Source organism: Lycorma delicatula, chromosome 8 (assembly GCF_047948215.1).
Source record: "Lycorma delicatula isolate Av1 chromosome 8, ASM4794821v1, whole genome shotgun sequence".
NCBI lineage: Eukaryota > Metazoa > Arthropoda > Insecta > Hemiptera > Fulgoridae > Lycorma > Lycorma delicatula.
The window spans coordinates 5,450,457-5,463,273 of NC_134462.1; the positions used below are offsets into that span (position 1 = coordinate 5,450,457).

Consider the following 12,817-nt stretch of genomic DNA (forward strand, 5'->3'; position numbering starts at 1 on the left):
AGAAAGAGAGAATTTAAGCTGAATAAGGAATGTAGTCTAAATTCAAACTATATAATATTTTATGTTACAATTACAACAAATTGAAACGTATTAGAAAAAAAAAAATATGTATATATTAATTTCTTCACCATATTTTTAATTTTTCTTTTTTTGCTCAATAATAATTATAATTACAGTCGGTTCACCTGGGGAGCCATAAGTAAGTTTCCTAACAAACGCACGTGATAAGAAGGTCCTTAAGGAACCCCCAAAATAAATAATACAAAATAAACAGTTGCAAGCAAACTTAAAAGTCAAATATGAAATATCCAGCTCAGTCATAAATCATAAATCATTAATTTCAGCACAATGTGGTCCACAAAACAAACATTAATAACAAATAGAAAGAAAAAGAAAGAGAAGTAACAAGAAATTAGATACGACACCACTAAACTTGACGGTGTTAGATTCCAAACCGTTACGCAGACCCTAAGTCCTCAGCTCCTGAGTACATCGGCTCCTTTCAACCGTCGGACGTCTCTGCTATTATCGAGTAGATTAACTGCAAAGTGGTTTACATGATTCTTAAGCCTCCGCAGGTATTTGACGTTGCGCTTTTGTGCAATCTCACGAACCGATGGGATCTCTAGATGATCCTGAATCTCATCATTCCGCGTGAACCACGGAGCTTCGGCAATTACCCTCGCTACTTTGTTCTGAAATCGATGTATAATTTCCACATTACTAGTACTAGTCGTTCCCCACAATTCTACACCGTACGTTCAGATTGGGCGCAGGATAGCATTGTAAATTAAGATCTTCTTGGATAATGTGAGGCCTGAGTTCCTCCGTAGCAGCCAATGAAATTCCCTGTACCTTGCGTTTAGCTGTTTCCTCTTTATCTTCACGTGACACTTCTAGGTCAAACGCCGATTCAGGTTTTTTAATTTTTAATTAAAAAAAAAACAATTTAATACACATGAAACACATTTTATATCTGATTAGAGCATAGTGCTTTGTAGAAGTAAAACTTAAACCACAGAGCTTTCGAAAGTTAGAAAATAAAAGCTTTTGTAAAATAAACTTTTATAAGGTAATGTACCTTCTACACGAAATTTTAATGTAATAATCGCTATTGGCGTAATTTTTTTTAACAAAACTTACGAAAAGTTGATTCCAAAAAAGCATTTTGAACAAATTTAACTAAACACTTTTAGTTTAATTTAAATTAAATTTAACGTAATCTTATGAAAATCCTGCTTCATCAAGAAAAAATTTTTTTTTTTGCTTTTTTTTTTTGTTTTAATCTACTTAACCACGATGTGTTCTATAAAAATATCTCTATTAATAAAAAAGTATCATAAATTTTATAACTACTTTCAAATACTTATAAAAAAAAAGAAAAGTGAATGGATGGTTTAATTAACATATCGTTAGAACATTTTTTCCTTACTGTGTGGGGGTACTCTAAATACTCAAAAAAATTTTTCTTTGGAAAACTTTTTTTTGAAAATTCAAATCGAGTCTTTCTTTTATTATTTATTACGTAAATATTCCTTTTAATAAAAAAAAAAAAAAAAAAAAATAGTTTTAAAATCGTTGCAGGTGTCCGGTTCTGATTATTGGGAGAAATAAAAGATCGTCCTTTCACATAAGATTTTTTCAAGTTAAAGCTGATAAAAAATATAAACTAAATAATAAAAATCAGACCACATAAAAATAGTCTATGCTTTTGGACATTGCCTTAATCTACTTTATGAAAAACGTTAAACATTTGACAGGGAAAATATCATTTTTGGTTCTTATCGATGTAAATATCGAAAGATGTGAATGTGCATTTTTTGTAACATTATCACCTACCCAGCCGACTGTGGTTGAGTATTATTTTTTGCGGTTTCCTATAATACAAAATCAAACGTTCCGTTACTAGAAAATGTTTAGAGTTCATTCAGACGTTTTATTAAGAAGCACTTTAAAATCTTCAAATTGATCTATAACTGCGTTATCTATAAAGGGTTTTTCTAATTTATTACCTAGGGAATTACTGAAAATCGTTGAAGGACTAAAATAAACCTTCAAATATTCTTTGTCACTATTTTATAACCCAGTTAGATACTTTTACATACAAACAAATTTGAACATGGGAACTGTGTGGTAATATTTTGCAGAAAAAAATTTTTTACACCAAATTTTAACGCTAACTAATTTAAAATTGTTAATCACTAATCGTTGTGATAAAAATGTCTTGATCTTTTAACGTATAACAGGAAAATCAATATCCACTTTACTATAAAGGATCACGAAGCTATTTTTTCTCTATATAGATTTTTATTGTTAGGAGGCTTTTTCCTTGTGAGCAGATCATGTAGTACATTTACCTATCCGTAGCTTTTCTTTATATTTCATCTCTTCTTCTCCCTCTTAGGATTCTGTGGATGTGGGTCGTACCTCTAGGAAGTTTCTTGGTACTAACTGAGCTAGAAAATTATTTTTTGGTCTGTTCCTATTTCATGTAATAAAAATGAGTTAATTTAGTTATATTTTTGGTAATTATAAATTTTCATTCCTGCCTTGGTGTCAAATACACAATAAAATTAAAAGGAACTCTGGATAATTTAGCACTTTAGACATAACAGTAGAAACATTTTTTTATAGTAATACGTATTTATTTCTTATGGTTTCCTTAGCGTAGCAAGTAAAGATAAAATATCAATTAATACTACAGTACATGTACGAGTAATATTCTGAAAGTAAAACAAGAATGTGTGCGTGTTTGAAATGCATTATCCGAACTTATTACATATATCCAACAAATAAGTTCAGTTCATTGGATGAAGTTGATATTAAGTTGTATAGTAAGATCACGATAATAATAATAGTAATAATAATAATAATAATAATAATAATAATAATAATATTAATAACATCAGCAGCGAGTTGTCTGTTCTGAACAGATTCATTTTCAGATCTTATTAAACTTTGTCATATACTATATACACTGAAGTTGGTAGAAAACATTTTAGCTGCAGAAACAGGGAGAGATATACGGAATCTAGTAAGATTTAACTCTCTCTCTCTTCCTTCACTTTACGATAACTTTTCTTAGTTTGACAGATAGGGTGCATCTTCTTCAACTAAACTCCATCAAAACCCGAACATGAACTTCCTACCTATTTTCTTATGTATTTAAACCACCGTAACTTTTAATTCATAAAGTTATTTGAAATTCATGTAAGTTTCTGTATACGATTTTCTAATTGTTCATTACAATAAATATTATAATAATTTAAAAATGTATGGAATTATTAGTTGAAGTAACGAAGTAAAAATGTTCGGTGATAAAGAGAAACATTTCACAATAACCTAACAACGATAGAAAATTTTAATTATTGTATTATTCAACGTGATTTTTTCTTCGTGCTTATTTAAAGCATATTTTGAAAAAAAAATTGTTAATCTTGTTGCTTCTGTTTTTTTTTTTGTTTTATGACGAATTTGTAATTAATTATTACCCAGTTCCTTACGTTGGTATCGATAAATCCCATTATCGAGATTAATCTTACATAATTAAAGTTATTTGTCTATTTCTTAGTTACATACATAAATATTTAAACAAAAAACCGTAAAATAAATAACATTTAATAACGCCAATTTGCGTGATACTAAGTACTTCATTATTAACAATTATCGCGTAATAAGCATACATTTAAAAGTAATACTATTACGAGCATATAAACTCTTTAGACTAGTTTTTAAAATAAAAAATTTGATGTGGACACAACATGACTTCCTTGCACGCCTATTAAATTACATATACATTTTTTTTTTTGTTTTTTTTTTAATGAAAAGTACATAAAATTTTATTGCATTAATAGCTTCTGATATTTTTTTTTTTAATTTTTATTATTGAAATATTATTTATTGTAATTTTGTTTGCAATCAGAGGTTAAAAATTATTAATAAATCAATATATTTAAATTAAAAAGAAGTTAAAAAAAGGAGATAAAGTCGGATTTGAACCGATGTGCCTTCCCCTTGTAAGATCCAAATATTTCATTAATTAAAATTTTATTTGGCTATAACTCTGAAACCAATGAAAATAAGTACGCTTATGATATATCGTTGAAAAACTCCCAATAAGAGCTTATTACTGCAGTTAAGAAAAAGTCCAAAACCCATTTTTTTTTTTAATTTTGGGATTTTTTGGACACTTTTGATCCAGTCGATTGCAATCAAAAGGGGAGGTGCACAACTAGATGTTACAACAATCCTAAATCCAGAATTTCAACATCCTACGCATAATCATTTTTGAGTTATGCGAGATACATACGTACGTCTAGACGTTACACCGAATCTAGTCAAAATGGATTTGGGGATGACCAAAATGGATAGTTCCGTTGAAATCTGAAAACCGGAATTTTTCGCGATCACAATACTTTCTTTACTTTGTACAAGGAAGTAAAAATCTGAAAACAAAGTTGTAGTAATACTGTCCTCGCGTTGTTTATTTCTTCTTATTTAGTGGAAAAATAGTTATACATGAAAAAATCATCTAAGATTTACTTTTTGCCGTGGGTTTAATTTCTGATAAAGTTTTATTGTAAAATTATCATTATGTGTTCAAATAATAAAAAAAACTATTTAAATATTCAATAACTTTTTCTCAATAAATTGTACACTTTTTTTAAAATGAAAAATACATAAAATCTTATTTCATTAATAACTTCTGATATTTATTCATTTTTTTATTTTTATTTTTATTATTGAATTGTTATATATTATAATTTTTTTAATTTACAATCAGAGGTTAATAATTTTTAATAAATCAATATATGTAAATTAAAAAAATGTTAAAAAAAAGGAGAAAAGTCTTTGTAATCCAAATATTTCATTAATTAAAATTTTATTTGGCTATAACTCTGAAACCAGTGAAAATAAGTACCACTTATGATATATCGTTTTTCAACGATATATCGTAAGTGGTACTTACTTTCATTATTATGATATTTCGTATGTTTTTGTTTATCTTCCTCACTTTCTAAGAATTTTTTTTTGATTTTTCTACGTTTACAATGTTAAATTAAAGAAACTAAAAAATATACAACCAATAAAAAGTTACGTAAAATTTATTTTTTGGAGATGGGAGTGAATTATTATGACTTTCATTGTAATATTATTATTAAAAGTCTATTATTTAAACTTTTAATATTGTTAAAGGTAATAAACCCCAAAAATCGATATTTTTAAATTTGAACGCCTTCCCACCACCAATATTGCTGCCAAGCTGCCAAAGTATTTATTATTTTTTGGAGGGTAGCATGTACTACTTCTATGCCTAGGAAGACATTAAAAAAAATATGCAATAAATAAAAGATTGATTTTTTTTAGAATTTTGGAGAAGAGGAGATCTTTGGGGCAAAACCTTTTTTTAAAAATAGTAAGAAAAGCATGCACGTATGTACTGAGCTTAAAGTTGGGATATGTTAAAGTTCTTAGCATTTCAGATCAAGAGGTCAGGATTAAATTGACCTCAATTCCTTTTTCTCACTCCTGGACGACATTAAACCTAAACTTTTACCGACAAATTGCCCCATTTACATATATGAATGTACAAATTTCATTTAAATCAGTTAACCGAGTCAAAAAATATTAAGTTTCAAACACGCTGACGTACGTACATACGAACAAAAATTACCAACCCCCATTTATTTTTTGAGTTCCTGGTATTTTTCAAACGTTAAAAAATGTAAAAAAACTGGAACCCCATTTTATTGACTATTTATTATTCTTCCCTTCTTGCAGCATAGCACCAAAATTACGATGCAAGAAAGGTAAAAATTAAAATTAAAAAAATTCATCGCATAACATAAATTTTCAATCGATGTGGATTATTATCGTAGAATATGAAAAAATGAATACAAGAAACCGAATAAAAATATTATTTTTAAGAAAATGTTTAAAACCGTAAAAAACCAAAACGAAATAAATAAATAAAAGGATTTAGTTAAAAGGAAATACGGAGTATTCATACTAGTAATATATTATTAAACAAGAGTAAATTTTGTAGCCAACGGGATGCTTGTAAGTAGATGTACAGTAGTACAGTCGGTCCAACCTTGTTGTTTGCGTACGAACAGGCTTGTTCCCGGCATATAATAGTCTTAGAATTGTTTACAAGCAACATTCGTGCATCCATGTGGAATAAGGAGCTGGAATTACATTTCATCCCTATTTTCTCTACAAAATCCATTTCCTTTCTACACTGAAGTTTATACCGTTTTTCTTTTAACTACTTCCTTTACTTTATTTGCAATTCTTTCGTTAATATTATGATTATTATTAATTATATTTTTACGTAACTCAATCCATTATGTACTTTATAAGGTACTTTTATCTTTATCATATTTATGAATAACGTATGTAATTAAATAAAGTTATTGATGAAAGGAATTATACTATAAATTATTGTTATTATTATTTTAAAATATTACGATGAGAATTGATTATTACGACCATCTTTTAACTGAGATAAAATTTTTTTAACGTAAATTATATGGAATAGTATCTCAAATTTTTTTACTAATTAATATAAATTAAAAACGGTAAATAGAAGTACCACTAGCATCATTTGCTTCAGTATCATTAGCTATGAAATATTATGGTTCTAAAACATCCATTTATGAAATTTAAAAAATACTATTTTTCAAAATTTAAAAAAATTTTATTTTTAAATTTACCACTTTCATTATTTTTAATCCAGCTATATTATAAAACTAATTTATTTAAAGATTATCTGAAAATTAATAGAAAAATATTTTTAAGTAAATTTATAAAACTGGAATTTCCATCTCTTGTATAAATAATTAGCCTATGTATAAATTATACTTGAATGCACTCCAATTCGGGTTCTTGTTTCACGTAGTATGGAATTTTAGAAATAGGCAAGGATGTGTTCCAAGAGACTGTTTTAGAATGATATTAAGTGCTTTTTTTAAAATAATAAAATCAATAATAAATTATTAATTATAATTATTTATCAATAATAAATCAATAATTTTATACATTAATCAATAATTTATTGATTCAAACAATCTGTGTAAAAGATTGTGCGATCTTACAAGCAATTGCGGGCAAAATAGGTGACAGATTCTTTAGTTGAACATAAAACTAATTTCTGGAGTTATATGCCATCTGCTGTGAAAATTGAACAAGATGATTATTTTGTTCTCGTAGTTCATTCTATTACTTATTCCATCTATTATAAGTGTATTTCAGGTCCCCATTAGTAGTGAAAATGCGGCAACCCTCGGAACATCTACGTACTAGAAGAGATCTATTGAGCAGCTATATATTGAATTATCCAAATGACTTTATAGCAGAGTCTATCGCTTCCATCAGAATCTATTAATTCTTTCCTTAAAAAAATAAAATATATTACGCTTATATTCTAAGTAACAGACTTAGCCTACAGACTTAACAGACCACTAGGTCTGTTATATAGAGATGAACATTGTGCATGATATATTACTTTTACCGAAAAAATATTTTATTTATTTCGGCGTTAAATAAATTTAATTTAAAAATATACTGTAGATTATTTGAATCTAGTTTATCGAACTTCGGTTAAATATTTTCAAACAAATTTTCGTAAATGTTTTAATTCAATTTTTTAATAATTTTATTAATATTTTAGAAATTTTGGTAAAATAAATTAAAACCGTGAATTTTGTACGAACGATTTATTTAAAAAGAAGTCATTAGCGTGTGAAATTATTTATTTTGATAATGTAAATTAACGTATGCGAATAGAATGAATGAGTGGACTGTTGTTGAATTCACAGTTAGAAAATTAATTTTCCCATCCGAAACTCTGTTTACGGAATAATGCATATGGATGAAAACGTTAGCGACGCTTCGTGAAGCAGAGAGAGAGAATATGCAAATACCTAGTCGCAGGGTGGATGACATCAACATTCGAGTACATTCAAACAGGAACAGCAAGCTCAGCTCAGCAAGCATGGCTGCAATGAAAACGGTGTCGTACTACTCTCTCCGGCTCATTCCCTCTCTCTATTTATTTGTACACCTTTCTCTCTCTGTTCAATACTCTTGTAGGTTAGACAAGCTGTAATCTACCGCACGCTTGGGACGTAGAGAACTAACTTTAGGAGTTCCTCTCCTATCTTTGTACCCTGTTACTAAAGCCGTTTCTATATCTTCGACCCTCTTTAAACTAGCTAACTTCTGAAACTCCCACTCCGCTTCTCAATTGCTCTCATTAACCACGTTAATTGTTTTCGTCTTGTCTAACGCACTACCGATCAATTTCTGAAAGACTTATAGAATTATTTACTAAATTTTCAAAGATAAAAGATTCAAAAAATTTTTTTTCCAAAATTCTTAATAAAATCATATATAAAAATAATAAAAAAACAATATCACTCGAGCGCTTTCGGTAGTATTCCATCATCAGGAAAAAATAGTTAGATAATATAAATATTCATTTTAGATAATGTTTGAAAATCTGAATCCATTTTTTTCAAAATTCGAAATATAACGTTATGTTAGATAATTTGAAGAAAATATTTTTCAACAGCTAACGTCATTAGTCCGATGGAAATTGGTAACATGAAAAAAAGAGGCAACGCCTGACGGGGGTTTAAACCCAGGTTCTCCGCACGAAATGCCAAGACGCTATCTACTCAGCCATGGAGGTCGGCAAAGACTGTTTTATTTAACCATATTTTTATTTTTATTTTTTTTTTAATGTTGTTTTCGGTAGAAAGATTACAAGTGAATATTTTTTTAATGTAAGAGGTTATATCCGTTTTTTTGTGATTGTCTTCATTTAAATTTGATTAATAACACTATATATTAATCGTTTTTGTAATTATTGTTTGTACTTTCTTTGAAGTACTACAGTACCGCAGTAATTGAACCTTCATTATTTATTAATTTTATTAATAATTTATTAATTTTCACATTTATTTTATTAATCATTCTCACGCAAAACTTCAGAAAAATATGTCGAAAAATCGCAATAACTTTTATTACAGTCATATTAATAGTATGTATGCTTGTTTATTTGTAGGTGGATGGATGTAAATGAGAGCTTGTTCTGTTTTTGAAGGTAATATTTTTAACGGTCATTCGTATCTTTCTGTTGCAGGCTATGTGCAAGATTTATCCCATTATTCTGCGTTTCTACCGCGGGAACCTGCGACCACGCCGCCTTCCTATGCAACATTGCAGCCACCTGCACCGCCTCCACCCCCACCACCACCACCACCACCACCGCCGCCGCCGCCGCCGCCACCACCGCCTGCTCCCAGGCACAAATCTTTGTCGATGTGCTTCACAAGTACAGGGGCGGCACTTTCTCTACCGCCTAAGAAGAAGGACATATATCGACCGTATTCACTGGACGACCGGCCTTCGAATCTATGGAGACCGGCCGAGGAAGACCTGAGTGCCGCACACGCCATCCTCGACTTAAGCGCTTCTACACCCGCCTTCGAACCGAAGCCTCCCCAAGGTAAAACCGTCGCGTATACGTACGAGGCCTTCTTCGTGAGTGACGGTAGATCGAAAAAGAAAACCGTTCCGACGTTGGAACAAGGACCGAAAGAATCTAGGCCCAAATATACGTGTTCAGAGTGCGGGAAACAGTATGCGACATCGTCCAATTTATCGCGGCATAAACAAACGCATCGTAGCCTGGATTCCGGTTCCGCTAAAAAGTGTAACACGTGTGGAAAAGCTTACGTCAGTATGCCGGCCTTAGCGATGCATCTGTTAACGCATAAACTGACGCACGCGTGCGGTGTTTGCGGTAAATTATTTTCACGACCGTGGCTTCTTCAAGGACATCTTCGATCTCATACGGGGGAAAAACCGTACGGTTGCGCTCACTGTGGAAAAGCCTTCGCCGACCGTTCCAATTTAAGAGCGCATATGCAAACGCATTCGACGGATAAAAATTTTGAATGTACACGCTGCCATAAGTCCTTCGCTCTAAAATCCTACCTCAATAAACACCTAGAATCCGCTTGTTTGGGAGAAAGTGAAAGCGCCTTAACACCGTCCGCAACGAGTCCGGCTTACCCCACGACCGCTTAACCTTTAGACCTCTAATGAAGAAACATCGTAGCCTTCCGTTCCATATACTATTATAATTTATTATTAAGTATTATTATTATTAAAGTCATTATTTTTGTTTGTAAATTATTTTTTACCGCTGCAGTTATTAACAGCGGCCGCTTCATTGATCTCGTTAGGTTTTAGTAAAAGGAAGCGAATAGTAATATCGCTTCCAGCTTTGTAATATTATTCTAGTCTTGTATATTTCAGTATTGTAAAATAGTTGATGCATATGAAATATCGGTAAACTAAATAATATTGTTGTATAAACCACCCGGTATTTGAAATATAATTTTGCTGCTTTTAATAATCTACATATTATTCCCTTCCTTTTTATTTATTTATGTAAGAAGAAATTTTTTTTTTTAATTATAAAAATATTTTCTAATTTGGTGAAAAATTATGTTTGTTTTTTTATCGTATTTTGCACAATAAAATAATTATTTCAATTAAAGATGATCGATGTATGAAACCGTTACTTGATGTAAATCTATCGTAAAAAAAACAAACTTATATTTATTTTATTTTGTTAATTATAAATAAATGTTATGAAAAGTATAAAAAGATTTACTGGGCCGAAAAACTAAATCACAATTAAAACGATTAATTAAAAAATAAAACGTCTTTTAATTTAACTTGTTTTAATAAAACTATTATTTCATTTACAAAATTTATTTTTTTCATTATTCGTTTATGAAATTATAAAATATACACAATAAACGATAAATAATTTTTAAAAAATAAATGGAGTAGTAGACTGTTTTTCTTTTTAATTTAATTGACATTCTTTAATAAATTTAAAAAATAATAATTATAATTTAATACTCATTAGTAGAAAATTGATTTATCGTTATTAAATTATGGTTATATTTCATTTTAAAATTTTATTTTTTAAAATATATCGTATGAAAAAAAAAACTGAAATTTACGGTTAAGAAATTTTCTATTAAATAATAATTATTATTTTTTATAAATTTATTAAAAATTTCAATTAGATTATTTAGAATTCCAAATTTGAAATTAAACAAAAAATATCTAGAAATTGTAATTAAAATTGTTTGCTTATGTTTAAACTATAATCATATGTAAAAACATTTTTAAAATATATATACTGGATAATATAAGATTACTTAAAATTTAAAAATTAATAATTTAAAAATGTGCAAAAAAATACTTACTATTTTAACTACGTTATAAATATTTGGGTAAAAACAAAAGGAACAAAAATAGCCTATCATTGATAAATATTTTATAATTTAAAAAAAAATTCCTTGGTGATTTTTCTTTTTATTAATGGGTGGTACTAAAATATACAGCCTTAGACTAGTCCACACTGCACCGTCCAAATCGCATTAGATTTATAATATTAAATTACATAATATATATTCTAGTCTTTATATACATCTATTATATACATTCAAAAAAAAGCTGTAAAACTTATATAACGATTAAACTTATGTTTGTAAAATATTTTTAGTATATACAGATATATAATACTTAAAAAATACCTTTTAATTTTTAGTATATATGCAATATATGCTTAATATCGTTGAGAGTAAATTGCTTGCTAATATATTATTTTCAAATGTAGTCCCTTAAAATAGAATAAAATGTGTATTTTTTAAATAAGAAAGCATTAAAAGCCTATCGTTTATTTTTTATTTTTTTTCAGTAACGTTTGGATGTAGCTTTTGATATAAAAATAGATATTATTAGTCGTAAAATATATTTATAAAAAACACTTATATTAATAAAGTTACTTTTAAAATTACAAGGATATTTATAAATTGTATTATAAAACTATAAGATCAAGTTATATAATATTAAAAAAAAACAAAAAAACAATGAATTAATGTTGCTTTTTCTAAAGTCATAAATATATAAACAGAAGGTTATAATATTATTATTATTATTATTATTATTATTATATATATATATATATATATATATATAAATTGTTTTTATAATTTATTACATAAATGAAGTGCTGTAAAGATAAATTCTTAGCAAAGTAAAATAAAATTTATATATATTTTTGAAAACAAAACATACGTAAAAATATGAATGATATTATAATTAATTTTTATTTTAATAATAAATGTATTTTATTTCCTGACGTTTGACTTTGGGCTAATGTAGAAAATATAACAATTAGTAGTTATGCGTGGAAAAAATATATGTTGTGAAGGAAATAAAATTCTCTCCTATAGAGAAAATATTAGTTGCCGTATTTACTAGTTCAAGGTCAAGTAACAGGTTTTATTATACGTACTATAAAATTAATTATAACATCGATAAGTAATTAGGCTTTATAAATTTCTATGTACTATAATTATTTATTTGTAATTTTTATTTGAAAATAAAATACAATGATAATGTTATTTTTTGTTTACAATTAAATAATAAACTGTTGTGAAATAACGAACAACAGATTAATAAAAGGGTTTCACGTGCAACGATTTAAAGTAGTTTATAGAAATAGTATTAAAATATTATTATATAATTAGATAAATGAGAGATTAAAAAAAAAAACATAGTTGTGCCTAGATTAGTACTTAGACCATTTTTTAAAATTAATCTGTTAATCCAGTAAAATAAACACCATCTTACTCAAATTTGGATAAAATAATTTCTTCCTTTTTTACGAAAAAAAAAAAATTTATATTAAATGATTTAAATATTTATTTTACATTTTATT

General features: G+C 27.8%; 1 protein-coding gene across 1 annotated transcript in view; it reads left to right on the forward strand.

The window, feature by feature from the left end:
• The window catches only part of scrt (scratch), a 66,289-nt gene extending 55,975 nt beyond the window's left edge, over positions 1 to 10,314 (forward strand). The window contains exon 2 of the mRNA XM_075372875.1: positions 9,149 to 10,314. Within this exon, the coding sequence (XP_075228990.1) occupies positions 9,149 to 10,098 (950 nt within the window). The 3' untranslated portion in view covers positions 10,099 to 10,314. The remainder of the gene's footprint in view (positions 1 to 9,148) is intronic.
• The last annotated feature ends 2,503 nt before the right edge of the window (positions 10,315 to 12,817 follow it).